This window comes from Gossypium hirsutum, chromosome A08, assembly GCF_007990345.1.
Source record: "Gossypium hirsutum isolate 1008001.06 chromosome A08, Gossypium_hirsutum_v2.1, whole genome shotgun sequence".
NCBI classification, from domain to species: domain Eukaryota; kingdom Viridiplantae; phylum Streptophyta; class Magnoliopsida; order Malvales; family Malvaceae; genus Gossypium; species Gossypium hirsutum.
Window position 1 is genome coordinate 45,664,906 of NC_053431.1, and position 24,880 is coordinate 45,689,785.

At 37.1% G+C, this 24,880-nt stretch overlaps 2 protein-coding genes and 1 long non-coding RNA gene across 5 annotated transcripts; 1 reads left to right on the forward strand and 2 right to left on the reverse strand.

The window, feature by feature from the left end:
- Positions 1 to 5,676: 5,676 nt before the first annotated feature.
- On the reverse strand, positions 5,677 to 9,785 carry LOC107945637 (MLO-like protein 13). Of its 2 annotated transcripts, XM_016879720.2 has the most exons (14): positions 9,029 to 9,785; positions 8,304 to 8,361; positions 7,939 to 8,156; positions 7,738 to 7,854; positions 7,596 to 7,644; positions 7,394 to 7,488; positions 7,170 to 7,244; positions 6,870 to 6,958; positions 6,730 to 6,779; positions 6,596 to 6,636; positions 6,285 to 6,497; positions 6,124 to 6,191; positions 5,955 to 6,015; positions 5,677 to 5,864 (listed from the first exon to the last, which is right to left on the reverse strand). In XM_016879720.2, exons 1-14 carry the CDS (start codon positions 9,146 to 9,148, stop codon positions 5,802 to 5,804), a joined length of 1,317 nt encoding a protein of 438 aa, XP_016735209.1. In that variant the 5' UTR covers positions 9,149 to 9,785; the 3' UTR covers positions 5,677 to 5,801. The 2 variants fall into 2 exon arrangements, with proteins under 2 accessions (XP_016735209.1, XP_040930668.1); XM_041074734.1 differs by lacking the exons at positions 5,677 to 5,864; positions 5,955 to 6,015 and having other exon boundaries at positions 6,120 to 6,191.
- A 98-nt stretch (positions 9,786 to 9,883) lies between these two features.
- Positions 9,884 to 12,996, reverse strand: LOC107945630 (uncharacterized). The gene is made up of 6 exons (XM_041074733.1): positions 12,632 to 12,996; positions 12,192 to 12,461; positions 11,922 to 12,095; positions 11,721 to 11,827; positions 11,261 to 11,595; positions 9,884 to 10,785 (listed from the first exon to the last, which is right to left on the reverse strand). The coding sequence occupies exons 1-6, from the start codon at positions 12,782 to 12,784 to the stop codon at positions 10,202 to 10,204; spliced, it is 1,623 nt and encodes a 540-aa protein (XP_040930667.1). The 5' UTR covers positions 12,785 to 12,996; the 3' UTR covers positions 9,884 to 10,201.
- A 127-nt stretch (positions 12,997 to 13,123) lies between these two features.
- On the forward strand, positions 13,124 to 16,231 carry LOC107953114 (uncharacterized). 2 transcript variants are annotated; one of them, XR_001699076.2, is made up of 4 exons: positions 13,124 to 14,154; positions 14,224 to 14,359; positions 14,558 to 14,923; positions 15,028 to 16,231. It is a non-coding gene; the product is annotated as an uncharacterized lncRNA (long non-coding RNA). The 2 variants fall into 2 exon arrangements; XR_001699077.2 differs by having other exon boundaries at positions 14,229 to 14,359.
- The last annotated feature ends 8,649 nt before the right edge of the window (positions 16,232 to 24,880 follow it).

A 24,880-nucleotide genomic window follows, 5' to 3' on the forward strand; every position in this document is an offset into this window, starting at 1 on the left:
AGCTGAAATTTAAGTTTACTTTCTTTTTTTTTTTTGCGTTTGTTCTTCCAACCATATGTGAGAATGGTCAATATTGTTTTTGGATGTAACTTCTTTTATGCTATATTAATGGAAATATTTGAACAATCCATTATGTTATTTGAATCCAGCTTTTATGTATGCTCATAAAACAATTATTGTTCAATCTCTTATTGATATGTGCCCATAAAACCATAATTATTTAAACAATTCACAAAGGTAATTTTTAACAATTTCATAATTTACTCAGTTCAACATTCATTCATCACAAAAACATACACAATTAACATAATTGTTGATACAAAAACATCCCTAATTCATACGACCATAGAAAATTATGTCAATACAATCAATTACCTAGAAGAAGAAATACAAGAAACCTAAAAACAAAACAATTAAGTTGATTTTGTATAAAGATATAATTTTTCATTTTTTGTGATGATTTCATTGCATCTTGCATTTTCCATCTGTAGCCTTTGATTTTTTTTCAATAACATGTTCTCACGTAAAAGGTCTTCCATCATGTCTTCTTCTTACCGGATGTTTGTCACTTCTCGTTCGCATTAACCCAATAGATAAAAAAAACCTACATCCCTCGCTCTACAATCAAGATAATAATTAGGTAAAAATGATCAAACCCAATTTGCATGTTACAATACTCTTTTTTTTTTCTTGAACTTCTTAAACACCCATACCTATTAAACAAAAAATCATGTAATTACCACTCCCTCACACTAATTTAACACTTATTATACTCATTTAACATATATTATACTCATTTTTTTTATTTAAGCAACCACATGTACTTAACACAAAATCATGTAATTAACACTTCATTGCACTAATTTAATACTACTTATTATTCTCATTTAACACAATCTAACCCCATCTATGGTTAAACACATTTTTCTATAACTATTATACTAATTTTACATAAATTATGTTAAACAAATTTAACATTTTTTTACAAAAAAAAAAGAACTCTTTATACTTATAATATTCATAGAATTTCCTTCCTTTGCTCCAAGAAGTGTTAGAACATCATATTCAAGCCTTAAGACTATAATAAAAGAAAATTTCCCTCACTTGATGTGTTGATTTTAAACTTAAACTTGAAGAAGCCATGGGTTAAATCTAGCTTTAGATATTGATTTGTTGGTGTATTGAATCAAATGGTGATTAAAGTTTTTTTTAAAAAAAGGTTACGAGTTTCAAGTAAAATAATATAAGTGTTTCATTCATGAAATTTTAGGAAAAACTTAGTGGGGAGAGGATGAAAAAGGTGTAATTAAAAGGTAATGTTGTTGGTTTAAGGTTATAAATATTTAGTTGAAGTTTTTTTAATTATTTTTAATTTTCAATTTTAACTCATTAAAAATTTTATAATTTTTAATCTACTCGATTTTTTTAAAGATTTCTTTTTGTTTTTATAAGGATTTTTTATAAACCGATTCCAAGAAGAAAGAACAAAGCGTTTATGAAAATAATAGAAAATCTAATCTAAATCATACTCTAAACTATAAGGGTTTTTGGATGCGTCTAAGACAAATTTTTGACGTCAAACCCCTAAGGTTTTATTTATAGGAGTGTTGGCAGCTTGAATTAGGTTTTCGTATAAAGTTGATTTTGCGGATGAAAATAGCCCTAGAATACTTGGGCACCATGTTGACCCTATGTCACGCCATGCATGTAACAGCCTAATTTTCAGTGGTGTCAGAACAGTGATTTGAGATCACTAAATCAGACGAATGAGTCAAAATTTTAACAAATTAATACCTACGAGGCAAGTGTAAATATAGAAATATTTTTGAATTAGTCAAGTGAGTGATTTAAAAGAATTAATTAGATAAATTGGGTCGAGAATGAGGTATTGAGACCTCGAATTCATAAAACGAGCCATAAATATTTTTAAAAATATTTATGGAGTGTTAGTAAGGTAGTATTAAAATTTTGTTAGAAAATTTTGATGTTTGGGTGGTTAATTAAATAAAAAGGACTAAATTGAAAAAAGTGTAAAAGTTGCAAAAAAGATTAAATAGCTCAATTTTCAAATGAGAAAGGACCTAAAGTGCAAATAAGCCCAAAGGAGATATTTTGGGCGGCAATAGCTGAGAAAAATCAGGAAAAGGGGTGAAATAAGGGCAAAATTGGAAAATTGCCAAAATTAGCTAAATAAAAATGGGACCAAATTGGAATATCTAGAATTCTCTTCATTTTTATTTATTTTCATCAGCTGAAAAATAGCCATGGAAGAGGGTTCAAGCTGGTTTTCATTCTCTAGCTAAATGTAAGTTTAATTCTTGCTTTCTCCTAGAAATTTCTATGTTTTTCGACTTTTACAATTAGGTCCAACTTACTATTTCATTAGTTTTTGATTTCATGGTTAATTTTTAAAGTTTTTATGGATGAGTGCTGGAAGAATATGATGAATAAACATAGAATTGAAGCTTTAATTTAGATATATGATAATTTTATCAAGTAAAATTGATGGAAATTGATTTTAGGACCTAATTGTGAAAATATTTGGAATTAAAGTCTAGTGCTGAAATTATGATTTCCAAAGGTTGTAAAGTAGTTTAAAGTGATATAATAAAGTGTTAATTTAGAAAAATCAGCTCAATTGAGAGGCTAATTGAGTAGGGACGAAATTGTTATTTATTAAAAGCTTAGGGGAAAAATGGTAATAAATAGCTTGCACTAAAACAATTTTGGACAGCAGCAGTAGACTAACTTTGAAAACTCGCCATAAATTGTATAAATCGAATTAGAAGATGAACAAAATATTAAATTAAGTTTCTCATAGAAGAAACGGTGTAAGCAATGGATTTGTAAATCATGAGATATAATGAATTTTGTGAGACAAGGTCAGAATGAATTCGGGCTCCCCTGTTCTGACTTTGAAAAATCATAAAAAAATTGAAAAAAAAATAATTAGGGGCTTAATTTTATATTTCTAGAATCCTAAATGAGTCTATTTTCAATAGAAACAAACGGGAACATCATTAGAATCCTGTACGAGGAGACAATTAATTTTAGTGAAGAAGGGTCGGAACTGTCAGACAGCAGAACAGGGGTGAATTTAAAGAATAAATTGTACTTATTGGTTAAACCAAAAATTCTGAAATTTTTTTAATTAGAAGATATGTGAGTCTAGTTTTAGATAAAATTAGCGGATCTTAATTTGGAGTTCCGTAGCTCCAGATATAAATAATTTAGTGACTATGACACTGGTGGATAGCTTAAATATTCACATAAGTAATTAGTGAAAATTATGGATAAACTTACTTACAGTGTGTTATTTATACCAAGGATGTGGATGGAGAGGAGGAGGAATATATATATGTGAATGACTTGTGTATAAATTGATCACATGCCCGATTATAATCGATAAATATTGAATTAGAAATGATATAATGTTTTATTTGAAATATTTATTACGAAATTATAATTATCGTTATAATACAAAAATCAAACTTGTGAGTTTGTATAACTAAATTTTAGCGACCATTTGTTAATTTTATGAATTTCATGATGTGTTATTTCATATGTATTGATGATAAAATCGTGAATAATGTACAAGCATGAAAATTGAATAAATGATCAAATTGAGCACTTCAGTTCAGTGACAAGATGAATTGATGGAAAAGACAATGGTTGATCTATGGCAAAGTGTGAAACGTAGGTATGGTATCATCCATACTGAGTTGTGAAACGTAAGTATGGTGTTAACCATACCGAGTTGTGAAACGTAGGTATGGTATCATCCATACTGAGTTGTGCAACGTAGGTATGGTATCATCCATACTGAGTTATGAAACGTAGGTATGGTATTAACCATACTGAGTTGTGAAACGTAGGTATGGTATCATCCATACCGAGTTGTGAAACGTAGGTATGGTATTATCCATACTGAGTTAAGAACGTAGGTATGACATTTCCCATACCGAGTTGTGAAATGTAGATATGGTATTTCAATAAGGAAAACCATACTGAGTTGTGAATCGTGGCACTGAGCAACGACGTATGAATATGGAATATGTTTGACAAATGTGTTCATTTATAATTATGGAATTATGTACCTCATATGTGCTATTTGCATAAAGATGATATTTCAAATACTTTGGTGAGTAAAGCTTAGATATGAAATAGTATGAAACCGAGACAAGTTGTTATGAAAATATATTTAAATTATTTGTAAGTGTTTCGTACTCCTCGATTATGCCTCGTACTCTATTCCGGTGACGAATACGAGTAAGGGTGTTACAATGCAAGGCCTATAGCGTGACATGACACATGTTTTGTGTCCTCTTAGGTTTGTTTCATGCTTTGATGGCTTGGGAAGCTTGTGCATCACTCGTCCCTTGCTCCTATGTACATTGGGCCTATAATTCATCATCCTTCACACTCAAATACACAAATTAGAACTACCTAAGGCCTGTATCGGCCTAATAGGTCACAAACACTCATAAATATGTTAAAAGCACTTATTTTTATTAATTTTTACTACTTAACTACTAAATATCGAAAATGTAATAATAAATATTAAAATGACTAGAAAATAAGCTCTTTAAGTGCGAAAATAGACCGAAATTACTACTACGTTTGAAGTGAAGTCAAGGGGTCTTAACTAAAGCAATGATTAACTATCTTTCCCACACTACAACTAATTATTTAAGTCCTAATATTAGGCTAACTCTGATCAATTTAGCAACATCATCATTGTATAAAGACTAGATCACCCTCCCATTAAGCTTCTCGATCGAAAGCTTAGTTTTGTAATACAAAAGACTCTCTTGATTGCTTACAAAAACAATGCACACATAAAACATTCCTAACTTGAACAAAATCATGCTCTCTTAATTGCTCAACTACGCTTTAACCTAGATAAAGCTTATATTACTTAAGTTTTGCCTACATAAGAGTCATAGTATAATCGTTTTTCTATAAGGTAAAACTAAAAATCAGCATAGGATATAATTTCATAAGAGTCTCGATGTAATCTAATGCTTTCAAATATAGAAAGTAACCAATCTTCAACTTTAACTCAATTAGTTTTCATGTTTTGGGTTCTAACTCGTCCAAGTATCTCCAAAATAAATAGTTCAATGCTTTTGTTCTAAAATTTGTGAACTCTGAAAGTAGACAAGTAAAGTAACGAAACAATGTCTCAAATTGTAGTCACTGTATCAACTACAGAAACAACCACAAAACTTTTTCTTGCTTTCAAACGTGTCAACAATCTCAACAAAACATATATAGAGAAAAATAAAGATGATGATTTATATTATTTAGAATGAAAATATAAATTGGATTGTCATCGTATAAAAATAAAATAAATTATGACATTAGAAATTAAAATATTTACAACTCATAAAATTTAAAATTATTTTAATTTTTAAAGTCTGCCCTCTTTGATTTGAGTCCAAATCTGAAAAAAATTGAGTCTGGCAAAAAAATCAAATCCAAAAAAATCCGTTGGGAGAAAAATTCAAACCCTGGATAATCCGAATCCAAAACAATCAAGTCATAAAAAAACCCAATCCAAGCGTGCGCGTCTGAAGGATGTTAATTGGGTGTGCACAAATTTAGCACTCAATTTAGCATGAAAGATTTCCACCAGCAATTTCTTTTTTTTTTTATTAATTACAGCACCATCAGTTGGCAAAAATTACAAATGTAATTATGCAAAGAAAGATTGTACATTTACAGCAAGGATAAAATAAAAAATCAGCCTCTCATGTCTCAATCTAGAGTTGAACTATAAGGTTATCATATATATATGTTTAAATTATCCCAGGTGACTGCATCGGCACCGACACCGACTCCGCCATGGAAGCAGTTCCCATCTTCAACAAGGATAAAAAGAAAATGCCACATCAATGTTCAAATGAAGTGCCTAACATAGATAGATTTAATGGAGGAAAGATGTCCCATACCTTAGTGACAAGAGCATACAATGGCAGTGTGATGTAACTACATAGAACTTGAACGATTACACTGCGCAAAGGCAAAAAGAAAAAAAGATGACGATGATGATGGTGGTGCTGATAAGCAAGACATAAACTAATCGAAACCAGAACCCAGCCTCGGGTCTTGAATGTTTACCCGATTATAAGTCTAGTGATGATATAGCCTTTTTTTTCCATCATGCATGAATGGAAACCATAGGTCCACTGAGAGGAAATGAAATTTAAACAAGTTAGTGCATTTACAGAACAAACTGGTGTGAATAATATGCGTTTGTGTTGTTGCTGGAAATGGCATACCAAGATCCAGAAGAAGAACGCAATCTCAAAGGCATTTTGGAATAGGATAAAGTGAATAAAGTCGAGAAGGAGGCGAGGACGGTTAAACCAGAAGTATTCGTCAGAAGGTCTCACCCACGCTGATTCCTGTCCCGGATGCTTCTTCATCACGTCGACATCCTGAGCTAAGCGGACGATTATGTGCTCTAACTTGGCTCCAACAAGAAGTAGAAGCTGTAAAACTCCATTTACCTCAATAATTGTTAAATCAGGTGATTCCCATTCCCCAAACCAGTTTAAATGATCCACTGAAATGGAAATGATTCACTTACCACTATAGGTAGAAACGATAGCCAAAAACACGTATGCCATCCTGCATATATCCACTTCCTTCAATTATGGTGAAATGTGACTAAAAAAAAAGGTAATTCCTTGAGATTAAAGGAAAAAAAAAAACCAACCTTACCTTCCACATTCAATGCCAAAAACACTACCGCAAATAACCACTGATACCAGCTACACATGACAGGATATTAGTGCACAGTATTTCTCTTAAAATCAAATAGAATCTTTATTTAAAATTCTGACAAGTTTTTTAAGAATTACCTTATGCCAACCACATGTCTGAAGTCCCTTTCAAGTGACTCCACCATGTCCTTGTGAAAATCAAATTCTTGATGGCTAAGGCAATTGGTCTAGAAGGTAGGACAAGTAGGTAAGCAGCATGATTTTTGTAAAGAAACAACTGAAAATGCAACCTATGTTACTCGAACTTGAGTGTAAGTGTTGGACAGGGATCATATTACCATACCCATGTCTGGATATGCATTGGAATCAAGTGCCAGATCGAGTAACATAGGGTGAAACCAGGAATTAAGTACATATGATGGATGATGAGAAATTAACCATGATAAAACCTTCTCGAAGTGCTATGTACTCTGACATGGTAACAGAGCTATAGAACTGTTTGAAAAATGAAATCTGCAAGAAGAACATCAGGACTCAATTGCTAAAGAACAGATTTGATACTGCCATTGCTGGTACAACCAGATATAATGATGAATGTATATAAGATGAGTAAAATGCATACACAAGAGATAAAGACTATGGAATTCTGCTATAAGACTTACAATCCAGCTTATGACGGCTGCCCTTCTCCAATATCCCCATGCAAGTTTTTTGAGTACGTTATTGAGATGATGCCTATGAGTGACTTTAGCTGGACCTGTTGAACAAGATGAATCTCAATGATCCATCAGTTCTATGCAACCACAATGATTTAATAATGGAAGATAAATTAACTGATAATATTTGAGAACTTGATTGATTTACCTGCTGGTACTGTAGAAATCGAATCTTCCCAAGGTTTCCATTGGCGTATCTACATAAAAATAAAGCTATATCTATGTTTTATTCGGTTTACAATTGAAAATGAAGCAAATACTGAAAGTTCGATAGATGCACAACACATTACCCTTGCTCTTCCAAGAACCAATATAACAGCACAGGATACTACATGAACAATTGCCACTACAAAGATTAAAATGTGTAGCTCATGAAATGACTCCGTTGATAATAACGGGACCTTCCCCTGAGATCGGAAAGAAAAAACTATGGAAATAAGTTAAATCAACCCCTCCTTGAAAGGCTGAGCTTCATCTGAAATTTCATATACCTGAAGTGAGCAATGATCTGAAAAATTGCCACTCTTTTCCGAAAGCAGGTGACGTTCATTGTTTATGGCTGGAGGAGAATAGTTTTCATGACCTTTGATTTCGGTGTGCTTCTTGCATGGAAGCATAGTGGACTCAAAGTGAGACGGAATGCAGATTTGGCTTATTAGACCTTGAAAGACATTTAATAGAAGAGAAATGAACCCCAGTAGCATCAACTCTGTCCACAAACATCAGCAGCACGTTGGTTAGGCTAAACATTTAATATTTGCAAATACGATATACAGCTGAACGATATCAGCTGCTTAAGCATGAAATTTTACTTAGAGAAAATCTAAGACAAAGGGGAGTGAGTGGTGAGGCAAACCTGCTTTTAGTTTCTGTAAAGCTTCAAATAGTGCATCTTGATTGCTATGCGTCAGGCACTGCATTTACCAAGTCGAAATTAGACACCACATTTTCAATGCACTGAAAATTTTCCATCTTGGAAGCTTCATTATACAACAGATCCAGAAGAAGACAAAGACCAAAAGATAAATGGAATTCCATGTGACTCATTGCAACATGCAAAAAGTCCAGAGTGACATTCTAATGTATTCCTTCTGACAAAATTTGCAGACTGGATAAGCATGTATGAATCCTACACACGCAATTAAACTTTCTATCTAAATGCTTAGTGATTCATGATTAAGTCTTGCATATAAAGCAAGTACAAGGTACGCTACTCGACTCCTCATTTTTCTTAAAGTATTGAACCATTCATACCCGGATACTGTTAGTTCAAGTGCCCTCTGAAAACATGAAAAAACTTGAAAAAACTGAACACATCCATATCAGAAAAATACTCATAGCCCACAGTAACACCAAGTAACATAGGGTACAAGTTAATCTGGCCTGCTTAAAAACATAGTTTGTTCTATTGGAGCATAGAAGCATACAGTTGGGCATTTCGACCTCATCTTGTATTTAAATACCACATGAATTTGTTCCATCAAAGTGAAGAATTAAATTGGGATTTCATCATTTTGTTAGTAAATTCATGAATTTGGTAAAAGCTTAGAAGAGAAAAAGAAAAAAAGTGGTAGGGGGTACCTTTCCAAGGTGATTAAGGCCTCTTTCAGCGAAAAGAGATATAAGAATAATGACAAAACAGACGGCTGCAACAACCCATGTTGGTTTATAATAGAGAGAGATAGACTCTACCGTTTCCATTATCTTGATTTCAACTCAAATGAGGTTTTGCAGCCATTGAAATGCAGATTTTGTCTTAACTCTGAAGGCTTAACATGATTTCATATATGAAAGAGAAAGAAGGTGAGGATGGGAAAGAACAAAGAATATACAAATTTAAGGCCTAAGGGAAAAGAATTTGATTGGAAAACCCAATTTACTTTCCAAGGAATCAACTGTCACTAGTTATATGAACATCATCTCTTGATCTTGCACTAAGAAAAGTAAAATCATATTTATATATCTACGCTTGGAACTTTTAAACCTTTTTTTTACATCAATTAAATCTAAGACACTCAGATGCTATTCAAGTCTTGTTTTTAGATTTAACGTTACCGGTGCTTGCTTGCTTGGTACGAATTAGGAATCAAGGAAGAGGAAAAGTAAATGATACAATATTCGACGGTATCGATCTAATAAGATAGACGACGAAGCCAAAGCTAGGAAAAATAAAATGTCATAATGGCATTTGAAACAATATATATTTATATAAACACGTTTGATTTTTTAAAAAAATTATAAAAGTCCCTATACATTTTGCAAATGGGTAACGAACAATGAATACAGACTCCTCGTACGGTAAATACGTAAGCATCTCCAGATGCTAGCTTTGCAGGAATAATTCTGTTTCCAATCATGGTCTACAGATGCTTCCGCATCCCGGCTTCTTTTCAGTGTGGGTATTTTGCCTTTTCACAAAATGTATCGCAAATCAAATGGAAAATGAGACATCTATTACAGTTTACTTACAAATTAAGACAGAACCAACAAACAATCTGCTTGAGATATTACATCAAATAATACATTAGCTAAAAAGAACACCTAAGGTTTTCATATGGGATTTACCGGAATTCTTCATCAAAAGAATTCTCCGAATCCTGAAAAATCCCATTGTCCAAGCACCCCTCAACATACATTTGATATAATATACAAGCATATCACATTTCCAACTAACAAGAGGGAGATTGGGAAATTCGCTTAATATTTTTTTTCTTATCATTTGTTTTTACACAGTCTATAAACAAGAAAACTATCTTATCTAGCTTGTCTCTCTCCATCTTCTTCTGAAATGTTAAACAAGAACTTGGGGAGCGATGCAATTCGGGGAAGATGAAGCAGCAACTCACTAAACGAGTCTTTTCTTGACATGCCTGGCGCCTGCCTGCTACTAGACACTTCCTTTGTTTCCCCTTCAAAAGCCTTCACATCATCCTTGCCCGTAATATTAAACTCAAACCCATGACCTCTGTTTAGCTGAACATCTTTTCCATCATCACCTCCATCATAATTTTCTCCATTTGCCTGTGAGCTTGTGCCTGTTGTATTGTCCTTTTGCAAAAGACAACACAGAGAATTCACCCTTGACATGAGGGATTTCTCATCAGAGGCTGTTGTAAATTGAGTGTCACTAAGAAGGTATTGTGCAATATCCTCCAGCATTTCCTGGCAGTCTGGTCTATTTTCAGAGGATGGATTTTCGGAGGTCATGTGTTCTGAAAGACGGTGTCCAATGTGGTTCATAAGATCACTCATGGACATAGAAGGGTGAAGTCCCGGCACTTTTATCTGGTCCCAATTTCTAGGCCCCTTTGAATCCACTGCTTCACAAACTCCGCTTCCTTCAATGGCACAAGAGTCTATTACTAATGTGAATTGAGAAATTAACTAGACAAGAAGCAATGCTAAGGGAACATCTTTCTACTCAGCTAGAACTATAAATCTAATCCCAAAAAAGAAAAAGGAACAATATTAATGCACATACTAAATCCAACAGGGACCAAACAAATCAAATAGCATGCATATGCAGCCAATATATACAATTTTCTTAAAAAAAATAAAGGCTACTGTGTTCTCTACGCTGCTCTGCTGCCTATATCAGCATCAACACCACCACTGACAAAAAGATTCATAACATCAAGCCTGTGTAAAATCATTTTTAACAATAAAATGCAACTTCCTATGAGATCACACATTGCACCAAATTAAGCATTGGACTTAGAAAGGAGTAAATAGAAGAGATTACAAAAGGACGACATAACATAAAAACTTTATGCATGAGCACATCAACAACAAATTCTGAGCTCCTGATTGTACCTGAACTGGGAGATGGAGCCTCCCTAGACATATTTTCCGAGGTTATGGCAGCAGAATCCCCTTTCTCAATCTCCAAAGACGAGGAGTGAGCTGCAACAGGTGATGCTATATTCTGGAAGCCAGAGCTAGTAGATCCTTTACCAGTCTCCCCTTGGCCATAGTCATGCCCTTTAGGTTCACTGGGATCCTCAAAAACAGAACTTCGTGATTCAAAGTACGGTGAATCCAAAATTATCTCTGGCTGTCTGCTTAAACAGTTCAAACGCATATCACATTGGACCAGTTTTTCAAAATGTTTGTTTAACAACCCTTGGGGACACTGCAGAAAATGTTGCCTGCAAAGTAGCATTACAAAATTTTATTAGCAAATTAGCCACATAACCCTATGCAAACAACTAACGTAAATTCAGCTTGTATTTCCACAAAAAGGGAAAAAGAATAAAATATACATCACTTTTACCTATGTATGCTAGCTTGACCATCAGTAAAATCTGAAGTTGTCTGCCATAAGGTGTGTTTTCTAGGCTGCGGATTAGTCTCCCGGAAGAAAAGGGGCTGTCTAGCCAGCTGCATAATTACAGGCACACATAATTGTTGCAGGAAAACTAAAAAGGAGATTGGAAACTCAAAAGAATATCATACGGAACATAGGAAAGTTTACCACAACATTCAAAGTCCCGGGTCCATTATCAGGACAATTTGCCTTAAGACCCATAATATCCGACCACTGTATTTCAATCTTACTCTTAAGCCCACCTTCCAACACCTCCCAGACAAGCTTATGCTTTGCAAAATAACACTTGGCCACTAAATCACCTTCATACCTCGACTTATACTGCAAAAATAACCAAGTAAGCAATTCTTCAGCTACTTGACCCCCCAAAATGAATGTATTTAATAAAATAAATGAATAAAAAATAATAAAAGGTACCTCCCAGTGGCCGATTCGAAGAATGGAAGCTGGAAAATTTGAGGCTTTAAGCTTATCGGTAGCGGCAACAGCTTTACTCTCCTTTTTGACACCAGAGTTCAAGCTCTCAGCTTGGGCGGCTGAGCTACCGCTTTGGGATTGAGAGAGGCGCATTTGGATCAAATCCAAAAGTGAAGGACTCTTCCTTAGCTTCAAACCAAGTGGACTCGGCTCATCCAACGGGTTGTATTGCGCTGGCGGGATCGGGAAAGCATTGCCATCGGAGCTCCACTGACAAAGTATATATACCCAGAAATGAAATCTTTCAGATTTCAAAGCTCTAAAATAAAAGCTTTTATTCTTATCTAAATACTTTAGATCTCTCTCCAAAATAGGGAGAGTTTTTGTTTATATATTTATTTCATAGGGAAAAAAAAGGAAATTTGAAGGGAAAATAATACCTGTTGAAGATTTGGAGAAAGTTTGGATCGTTTATTAACAGGGCCATGTTCTTCCTCTAATGAATCCTCTACGATCTCCAATTTCACCGGCGCCTTGTCCCGGCACGCTTCGGGTTCCGCCGTAGGAGTTCCCGATCTCATCAACTGCACCATCCAATCTAAGCCAAATCCCTATTTTCCCAACACCAACCGAAAAAATGCCGGAAAACCTAGCTTTAAAGTTTTTTTTTTTACCTCTAATCAAATTTTAAGGAAAGAGAGCAAATTTCGGAGATCCTGAAACCCTAGAAGTTACTTTGGAGAAATCTAATTAATGGAGTTAAAATGGGGGAAAGCGGATCCTTTTTGGCGGCGAGCACGTGCAAATCCCGCGTTGTTTGAGCCATCGCACGTGTAATAAAGTTCGCGATTACTTTAATACCCTTAGTTGTGGCAATTATTGGGGTTAGAGTTAAGGCTATTTTGGGTACTCTGGGAGAAAAGGGTAGCATGTGCTGGCAGACATGTAAACACATAAACGGATAATATGCGGGGCCCACAAAGTTAGGATTTCTTTTAAATGACGGCGGTGGTTTGGTGCTGTCTTACACGTGGCGTAAGATCCGACGGTAGCTTCTAGCATATTGCTTTCAAGGTTGACACGTATACTGTTCATTGGATGCCTAGTACAAAATGGTTAATACGACGTTGATTTGTTTTTCTTTAAGGGCCGTTTAAATATTTTATTTAATTCTTATTAAAAAGTAATGTAGTAAAAAAATAAATTTGAAAGAAACTAGGCTTACATTAAACAAAACAAAGAAAGAGGTCCACTACAAAAATAAACAAAAACCAAGCAAACACAAAATGAAAACCAAACAAATCAAATTCTAAGAAAGCTAAGTATATGGCCACGTAGCAAATGAAAACTGAGGTGAGCAGATATCAAAAGTTGGATCGCAGCAAAAGCAGCTGGAAAACAAAAACATCTAACAAGAAAAAAAAACCAGACAGGCTAGCACACAGACTTCAAGCACAAATAGAAATAGCGACCATCCAAACAAAGGCACAGAGACATCACCGGAGCGAAGAGAAATTCGTCGAAAACCAATATGAACCCTCAAGCGCTCCCAAAAGAAACAACAGAAAACCTACGAAAAATGCTCCCCACCCCCTCTCCACTTCTCATTAAATGCATTACAAATCAGATAGATGATCACACTCCACCACCCGTTGTGTAAAATCGGAAACACCCCTGCACACATAAGAGCCCATCCCTGTTTTCAAGCCTTCTTTAGCCAACAAATCAGCAATAGTATTACCCGAGTGAAGGAAATGCCAAAAGTCACACCTGTAAAAATATCCTGCCCAATGTTTTATGTCTCGAATATAAGCGCCGAGGACCGATAGATCAAGCTGGGAAGATTGGACCTTATGAATTACCATGAGGGAGTCACCTTCAACAATCACATTTGGGAAATCAAGAGCCAGGCCCAAGTGGACCGCATGAAGACAAGCAATGGCCTCAACTGCAAAAGCAGAAGGTATATGTTTACAAACCACCATGTGCAAAGCCAATATAGTCCAATGGTTATTTCTGATAACAACTCCAGTGCAGGATGTCCTGAAAGGGGAATGAAAAGCCGCATCAGAGTTGATTTTCAAACAGTATTCGTCCAAGGGTCACCACTGCTCATCCCCAATCGGGCGCCCAAGAAGCTTCACCTATGCCACATCCAATTCCGGAAGGTAAGTATCAAACTTTTGAATTAAAATATGCATTTGCATAATAACATTTTTGTAAACACGATGATTCCAAGCATTCTAGATAAACCATAAGGCACACACAACTTTCCTGAAAATTGTGATAGGGTAAACTTGAATAATGTAAAACAACCAATCTTGCAAGCATGCCTCAAAAAGCTCACTAGGCCAGGTTATGTGTAGGTCCACCCAGATACCAGTAACGGAGGGACAGTCACAGAAGATGTGCTCCAAAGTTTCAATAGTCGCCAAGCACCAGAGCATAGTCGTCGGTTGTACAGATTAAAGAAACTAGGGATGATATTGCGAAATATATGCCATGTTGTAATTTTTATCTTAGAAGATAGTTGTAAATTCCATAATCTTGTAAAGAATAGCTTGTATATGTCATAGTCACTAGATGGGCTCGAGCGATGAAGTAAGCAATAGACACTATGAACCGAGTACTCCCCCGAAACTTCCTCCCCTCATACCAAAGTATCATCATGAGCCTCCCATGCGAGAAGAATACAGAGGACCTTCTCCACAGTAGCATTAACCAAAACAGTGGTAAGTAATGCCTCATTCCATTATCTAGTATCATGGTTAATAAGCTTAACAACTAGCATATCAGGTGAATTAATCCATTGAATCTATAAATTGTGACAAGGTAGGCCGTGGATCCATGCATCGTCCCTGACTCAGATACAATAGCCTATACCCACACGTTAGCTCAGCCCAAAATTCAGCAAACCTTTAGCAACCCAAATGTTTTTCCAAAGGTAAGAAAGGTAAGATCCCAACTCAGAATTCATAAAATCACATTGCGAATAGTATTTATGCTTAAGAACACACGCAACCTATGAATTCAGATTACTAACTAAACGCCAACCTTCCTTAGCCAAGAGAACAACTTTAAATTGAGCTAATTGTTGGCAACCCATCCCACCCAAATCTTTTGAATCACACAAAGATGACCAATCACACCAATGGATGCCCCTACGTCCACCATATTTCTTCCACCAAAATCTACTTAGAATTCTCTCCAAGTCTGAGCAAAAAGAAACGGGTAATTAAAAACATAACATAGCAAAATTGGGAATAGCATACACGACATTCTTAATAAAAACCTCTGTTCCATCCTAAGAAAAAGATCGTACACACAAATTTTTAATCTTATTGTGCAAGTGGTCTTTTAAATGCTAAAACACCCTCTTTTTATTCCTCCCAATGATAATTGAAAAACCCATATGCCTCTCAGGCTCAGTAGGAATACGGAGCCCCAAAAGAGGTCGCAATCCGCACTTCCTCAACATTAGAGCTAAAATAGATGACTGACTTGTCAAAATTCACACATTGACCAGAGGAACTCTCATAATCTTTCAAATTTTGTTTCAACACCGAAGGCCCTCCTTCGGTTGCCTCCTAAAAAAGGATGTAATCATCCGCAAATAATAGATGGGATATTGGAGGACCCCCGACTAATAGTAGCCTCATTTACCAGATCATTTTGAAGTGTCGATCACATAAGGGAAGACAATCCCTCACAACAGAGAAGAAACAAGAATAGGCTAAAAGTCTCACATTGTAACACCCTTTACCCTTATTCGACACTAGAATAGGGTACGAGGCATTACCGGACTTAAACATAAACAAACATACAAAACCAAGACGAAAATTTTCATCCAAATTTTAAATTCTCATTTACATTCACATCGTCCCTAAAACGAACCTATGAGGCCCCCAACATGCATTGGAAGCGGTTTGAGACCAAACTGAAGACTTTGGAAATTTCACAACACTTAGATAAATTTTCTTATTTTAAGAGACATAGGCCCGTGTGGCTTGAGACACGCCCGTATGGGCAGGCTGTGTGGTCACACACGCCCGTGTCCTTAACCCGTGTAACTCTCTGTTTGTCATCTAAGAACAAATAGAAGTCACACGGCCAAGGCACACGCCCGTGTGTTTAGGCTGTGTGGGCGATTTAATTTTTATAATTTTTCATAAAATAGGTGTAGACTTCACACACCCAGGGCACAGCCCGTACCTGAGGCTGTGTCATCCACACGGCTGAGGCACACGCCCGTGTGCTCATACTGAGCATTCTGTTTTGCAACAATTAATGTGCAGGGGACACACGGCTGGATCACACGCCCATGGGGCGAGCCGTGTGTCACACATGGCTAGACACACACCCATGTGTCTACCCGTGTGGACAAGAATAAGGCTATTTTACAAGCCATATTGTCACCCTTCCATGCACAAACCTACACAACAAAACATAACACCATTCCAAGTATATACATTCAACCAAATGAGCCACAACCAACTCATCAATACCTCATTCACATACTATCATTTATCATACACAAACATCACATATATTTCAACTCAAATCATACAATTTTCTACATCCATGAAAGACATCATCATATGCATATATACTTAAATCAATATTAGCCAATTTCAATGGCCATTTACAAAATGAATTATCAACCATTATAAGCCAACACATTTGGCCAATCAATTATAACACAAAACAAAATGATCAAGTCCCTATTCATGCCATAACTCAAAATGTTCAAATCATTGGTACCCAAAATAATAGGTTGATAGTGTGACTAGATCTCCGACAATCTCCGATCCCCGAGCTGGCTTGGTGACATTATAAGACAAGGGAAAAGAAACATGAGTAAGCTTTAAAGCTTAGTAAGTTCCCATGTAAATAATAAGCATTATAAAATCACATTTAACATACAATTAACTTGAAGTAAATTAACATAAATGTCATTATAAATCTTACAATCCAACTTAATCACAACCTTACCAAGAGATTTATCACATATCAAGCTCATTAAGTATGAGTTTTATGTACATACTTGTACCAATTTACAACATACCATAGTCTTTCACAACTTTGACATTCTCGTTCAGTTCCCATTGAACCACTTAGAATACTAAGGATACTCGGGTATCTCACACACATAGTACCACACCAATGCCATATCCCAGATATGGTCTTACATAGGATCTCGTTTCGATGCTAATAGCCCAGCTATAGTCTTACACGAAATCTCATATCGATGCCACATCCCAAATATGATCTTACACGAAGTCTCATACTGATGCCATATCCCAGATATGGTCTTACACATAGTCTCGATAACCTTAATGGCATGACATTTGTATCCTATCTATTTCTAAGGTTCGATCGGGATTTCAAAATTGTCGTAACTTTGTCGAACACGCTCAATGATCAATCATAATTCATACAATAGTAAAACATACAAAACATATTTAAAACAATGCATTATTTACATAAGAACTTACCTCGGTACAAAAATAGTAAAAAAGGGACCAAATCATCAAATACTTTATTTTCCCCCGATCTAGGTCCGAACATCATTTTTCTTAATCTATAATAGCAAGTTTAACTCATTTATTAATCACATCAGTCAATTCAGTCCAAAACTTACATTATGGAAAAAAATTACATTTTTTCCCCTAAACTTTGACATGTTTACTTTTTAGCCCCTAGGCTCCTAAATTGAAATGTATTCAATTTCTTTGTTACCCAAGTCTAGTTGAACCATATATATACTCATATATTAGCCCAAATTTTTCATCAAATCACATCTTTACTACACATTTTATAACTTTTTACAAATAGGTCCTTTTATGTATTTCCATCAAAAATCACTTAGTAAAAGTTGTTTATTACATATCAAACTTTCATTTTCTACCAAAAAATATCAAAATACATGCACGTCATACATGGGTAAAATTTTAAACATGAACCCTACTTCAAAAAAATGGTAGAAATAGAAAGATCGGGTGAATACGACTTCAAAAACATAAAGAGCATTAAAAACGGGGCTAGGATGTACTCACAATCAAGCTTGACAGATGAAAAAACCCTAGCTATGGTGTTCTTCCAAGTTTCGGCGAAGGTTGAAGAAAGATGAGCAAATTTTGGCTTTATTTTCCCTTTTTATCCTTTTATAAACCAAATGACCAACATACCCTTTTTCCAAATCACTAAAATTCTCTTACCCTATGTCCATTTTTGTCCACTAACTTAACAAATGGTCTGATTATCATATAAGGACCTCTAATTTAATGTCCCATAGCATTTGGGCACCTTTAACATGTAGAACTCAACTTTTGCACTTATTACAATTTAGTCCTTTTGACTAAATTGAGTACACAAACGTCAAAATTTTCGAATTAAATCTTCACGAAATCATTCCATAAAACTATAAACCATGAAAATGTAATAAAAAAATTTTTATGTTGGATTTGTGGTCCCGAAACCACTATTTCGACTAGGTCCAAAATCAGGCTGTTACACACCCTATCGTAATCCTTCGGCCGAAGCAAAAGAATGACCCATATCACTATTCAAAAGCACCGAATAATAGAAGAAATTGACGCAATGCATGATGAGATCTACCCAAGCTCATGAAAACCCTATAGCAACATCATTGCTTCCAAAAAATCCTATTCAACACGGTCGTAGGCTTTGCTCATATCTAGTTTTAAAGCAAAGTTGCCCTCTAGACCCATTTTCTATTGTTGAAGCTTATCAAGAATATCATAAGCCAAAATTATGTTATTTGTAATCAAACGACCAGGAATAAAAGCGCTCTGCGCCTTCTCTACACATAAATGCAAAACAGTATGACATCTATTGACTACAGTCTCGGAAATAATTTTATAAAGGACGAAACGAAGGCTAATAGGGTGAAACTGAATCATTTGTATGGGGTTCGTAGTTTTAAGAATAAGCACAATATTGGTTTTATTAATATCAGCAAGAGACGATTCACTATTCAAAATAGCAAAACAGTATGCACCAATGTCATGACCAAAAATATGCCAATACTTTTGATAGAATGGCACCAAAAGCCCATCAGGGCCCTAGTGTCATGGGTTGCGCATGGGAGCCCGCAACCATGACACATCTGTGCGATCCATCAAGAAGGAAGGAGGTCATTTGGCCCAATTGGACTGGCCCGTTGCTTGAAGAGATTGAAGGCCCATCTACAAGTTAGACAAATATGGAAACATGATCTTAAAAGATATGATTTTATAATCTTAGAGATCTTAGATATGATATGTAATTTTATAAGATATTATTTTATAAGATTATATATCTTAGATAAGATATGTAATCTTAGAAGATATGATTTTATATTCTTAGAGATTTGATTGTAGATATCCTTTAATCATAGCCGTTGATGTACTTGATTTTGTACCGTTGGATTTGGAGGGGCTCAACTATAAATAGAGGCCTCTTCCCTTATTGTAAAGCACTTGAGTTTTGAGCAATAAGAATCCTTGAGAGCATTCACTCAAATTTCTCTCTCTCTTGTGTTCTTATTTTCCTTAGTTTGTTCTTGTCTCATTCTTCTTTCATCTTGTTTGGCTTTGAGTTGCTTTCGCTTGAGTTGTGTTTTGGGAAGAATTCTGTTGAATCATTCTTTTGTGGAAGTTAGGCTGACTTAGGCGTTTTTGGAGTATGAAACTGCCTAAGGCCGCACGGATTGTGAGGCAAGAATCCTAAGTCCGTGACAGTTGGTATCAGAGCCAGTTCAAAAGCACTTTTAAGATATGTCGAAAGAAGTTGTTGATCAGAATGAGCCAATGGAGACCCGTGGGAGGGCTAGAAAGGCTAGTCGATCGAGGGATATGCTGTCGAGCTTGGAAATTCGAGTGGTTAATCTCGAGGAGTCCGTTGGTGACATGAAGGAGACACTCGAAGTGGTCCTAGCCCGTATGGAGGAACTGAGGGAAGATAGCAAGGAGTTTATGTTGGACTCCCTCAGATCCACTTCAGACAAACTGACAGGGAGGGACGAAGCTCTTGAGGCCCTGCTGACTGCCATAAAGGAAGAGATTGCTGAGCTTAAGGGGGAGCTCAGAATCTGTAAGGCTGCCGTAGGAAGTGGGATGTTGGCTTCGGGACCGAAGCAACGTCATGTAGATGTTTCAAAACCCGAGAAGTTCAAGGGGATTAGGTCTGCGAGAGAAGTGGACAACTTCCTGTAGGAATTGGAGCAATATTTTCGAGCAATTGGCATTGAGGATGATGCCACCAAGGTAAACACCACTTCAATTTACTTTTCTGATGTTGCTCTCTTGTGGTGGAGACATAGGTCCACGGATGAGAAACGTGGAGGAACTACCATTGGAACTTGGGAGGAGTTCCAAAGAGAGTTGAAGAAGTAGTTTTATCAGCAACATGCTGAGAAGGAGGCTCGTGCTAAGTTGCATCGGCTTACGCAACAAGGCACTGTTAGAGATTATGTTCGGGAATTCAGCGAGTTGATGCTTTAAATCTCAGACTTGAACGAGAAAAAAGCATTCTATTGGTTCGAGAATGGTTTAAAAATGTGGGCCAAGCAAGAGTTGCGTCGCCTAGATATCACCAAATTGACCGAAGCTATGGCTAAGGCAGAAAATTTCTATGATGTTGGGGGAAGAAAGTTTGATAATAATGATTCTTCCAAACCCAAGTCGAGACCCAAAGGCAATGGTGGGGGAGACAAGGATCAAGGGGAAAAGAATGACGAAGGCCCAAAGTCTAGTCAAGATAAGCCTTGGGATAGAAAAGAACCAATAAAGTGCTTTCTTTGCCAAGGCCCACGTAGAATGAGTGTCTGTCCAAAGAAAGCCGCTTTTCATGCCATGGAGGCACGAGAGGAAGCCGAAAATGACACTAAAAACCTTAATTCGATATTAGGAGGTGTCGAAGAGAAGTCAAGCAATGGGTTGATGTTTGTGGACATCATCGTAGCTGGCAGAAGATTGAATGCACTTGTTGATACTGGTGCGTCTGATTTATTCATGTCCAAAGAAATGGCAAAGGAACTTGGCCTCAGAATCGAGGAAGATTCGGGACGAATCAAAATGGTGAATTCAGAAAGCATTCCCATAACGGGTGTGGCAAAAGGGGTAGAACTCAAACTTGGCGAGTGGACGGGCAAAGCGACCATTAAGGTAATCCCACTTGATGATTACGATTTTGTAGTTGGATTAAGTTTACTTTATAGACTTAATGTGGATATTCACCCTTCTGAGAATTACATGACAATCTCTGATGCAAACCAACGATATATGGTGAGAATGAAAAGGAAGGGAAGCATAGAGGGAAAAACCTTGTCGACAATTCAATTTGCCAAAGGAGTCCGTCGAAATGAAGTCTCCTACCTAGCTACCTTGAGAGACAATATGGATGATAAATTCGAGGGGGAAATTCTAAAGAAAGTGGAACGGTTGCTAAAGTCATTTCAAGATGTAATGCCCATGGAGTTGCCCAAAAGATTGCCACCTAAGAGGGAGGTGGACCACAAGATTGAATTGTTGCCCAATGCTGAACCGCCAACAAGGGCACCATATCGAATGGCTCCACCGGAACTAGAGGAATTGCGGAAGCAGTTGATAGAGCTTTTAGATGCCGGGTTCATTAGACCATCTAAAGCCCCGTTCGGTGCACCTGTGTTATTTCAAAAGAAGCATGATGGATCTTTGAGAATGTGCATCGACTATAGGGCCTTAAACAAAATCACTATAAAAAACATGTATCACATTCCTCTTATTGCAGATTTGTTCGATCAACTTGGTAGCGCGAGATGGTTTACTAAGTTGGATTTGCGATCAGGGTACCACCAAGTGAGAATAGCCGAAGGGGATAAGCCCAAGACAACTTGTATAACTAGGTATGGGTTTTTTGAGTTCTTGGTGATGCCGTTCGGGTTGACAAATGCTCCGGCCACATTTTGTACCCTAATGAATAAGGTATTACAACCTTTCTTGGATCGTTTTGTGGTTGTTTATCTTGACGATATTGTGGTGTATAGTAAGACACTCGAAGAGCATGTGGGACACTTGGGGGAGGTGTTCCAAACTCTATGAGAAAATGAGCTATATGTCAAAAAGGAGAAATGCTCCTTTGCCCAAAGAGAAGTGCCATTTCTAGGCCATATTGTGGGAGGTGGCACGATTCGAATGGATGAAAGTAAAGTTCGAGCAATTGCCGATTGGGAGTCACCAACCAAGGTGACGGAGTTGCAGTCTTTCCTTGGATTAGCAAATTACTACCGTCGCTTCATTGAAGGATATTCCAAGATCACTGCACCCTTAACGGACCTGTTGAAAAAGGGCAAAGTATGGGATTGGGACCCTCAGTGTGAGAAAGCCTTCAACCAAGTGAAGCAAGCGATGACGAGTGAACCTGTACTCGCATTGCCAAATCTTTCAAAGGCGTATGAGGTACGCACAAATGCTTCAGAGTATGCGATTGGAGGGGTGTTGATGCAAGATGGGCATCCGATTGCTTTCGAGAGTCGAAAGCTTAACGAGACGGAACGGAGATACACGGTCCAAGAAAAAGAGATAAAGCAGTAGTGCATTGTTTGCGCACATGGAGACACTATTTGCTGGGTTCCAGGTTTGTGGTATTCACTGATAATGTTGCAAATAGCTATTTCTTAACCCAGAAAAAGTTGTCTCCCAAGCAGGCTCGTTGGCAGGTTTTCCTAGCAGAGTTTGATTTTAGCATGGAATACAAGTCGGTGAGTGCCAACATTGTGGCCGATGCACTTAGCCGAAAAATGGAATTTGCAATGATAAGCCAAACTGAGAGTCTATTATTAGAGCGCATTCAAGAAGGACTGTCCCATGATCCCACGGCCAAAAATCTAATGGAGCTTGCTAGATATAGAAAGACGAGGCGATTTTGGCTCGAGGGAGAATTGTTATACACTCATGGGCAACGTCTATATGTGCCTCAACATGGGAATTTACAAAGGGAAGTCATGAAGGAATGTCATGATTCAAAATGGGCTAGCCATCCAGGAATACACCGCACCTTGGCTCTATTGGAGGATCGATTTTATTGGCCTCACATGGGTGATGATGTGGAGACCTATGTGAAAACTTGTTTAATATGCCAACAAGATAAGGTTGAGTTGAAAGCCCCTGCTGGTTTGTTACAACCGTTGCCCATTCCGGAGCGCCCATGGGAGAGCTTGTCCATGGACTTTATCACAAGCTTGCCTAAATCTGATGGATTTGCGAGTATTTTTGTTGTGGTGGACAGGTTTTCAAAGTATGCAACTTTTATCCCTGAAACCAAGGAGTGTCCCACTGAGGAGGCAGCTCACTTATTCCTTAAGCATGTGGTGAAGTATTGGAGAGTACCACAGTCTATCATCAGTGATCGAGATGGGTGATTCACGAGTCGGTTTTGGACAGAGTTGTTCAAGTTAATGGGCTCAGACTTAAACTTTTCCACTAGCATGCATCCCCAAACTGATAGGCAAACTGAACGAGTGAATGCATTGTTGGAGACATATCTTCGGCACTATGTAAGTGTGACACAAAAGGATTGGCCAAAGTTGTTGGACGTGGCCCAGTTTTCGTACAACTTACAACGAAGTGGGGCAACGAACTAGAGTCCGTTTGAGATAGTGACGGGGCAACAGCCGCTTACACCCAATGTGGTTGCAACTCGTTATGCGGGACTGAATCCAGCAGCTTATCGATTTGCGAGGGATTGGCAAGAGCAAAACGATCTAGCTAGAGCTTGTCTACATAAGGCAAGTAAGCGCAACAAGAAGTGGACGGATCGAAATAGAAGGGACGTGCAATTTCAGGTTGGTGACCCAGTTCTTGCCAAACTACACCTGATTTTGCGACATGATGGGTTACACAAAGGACTCGTTCAGCAGTATGAGGGGCCATTTCGAATTGTGAATAGGGTAGGCAAGGTGGCCTACAAGCTTGAGTTACCTGAAAAGCTCAAAGTTCATCCAGTATTCCATGTGAGTATGCTTAAGCCATTCCATGAAGATGGAGAAGACCCAAATCGAAGTAAGTCTGAACGAGCACCAATGGGGGTAAAAGTCGCCTATGATCGAGAGGTCGAGAACATTGAAGCGGATCGTGTGGTCAGACGTAAGTACTACCAACCGCGGCGCGAATACTTGGTCCGATGGAAGGGATTCCCAGATAGTGAGATGAGTTGGGAACCTGCTGAAGCCTTGTGGCAATTCCAAGACAAGATAGATCGATACCATGCGGAGGACGCGACGAGGGCGTCGCTAGATTCGGTAGGGGAGAATGTCATGGGTTGCGCATGGGAGCCCGCAACCATGACACATCTGTGCGATCCATCAAGAAGGAAGGAGGTCATTTGGCCCAATCGGACTGGCCCGTTGCTTGAAGAGATTGAAGGCCCATCTACAAGTTAGACAAATATGGAAACATGATCTTAAAAGATATGATTTTATAATCTTAGAGATCTTAGATATGATATGTAATCTTATAAGATATTATTTTATAAAATTACATATCTTAGATAAGATATGTAATCTTAGAAGATATGATTTTATATTCTTAGAGATTTGATTGTAAATACCCTTTAATCATAGCCGTTGATGTACTTGATTTTGTACCGTTGGATTTGGAGAGGCTCAATTATAAATAGAGGCCTCTTCCCTCATTGTAAAGCACTTGAGT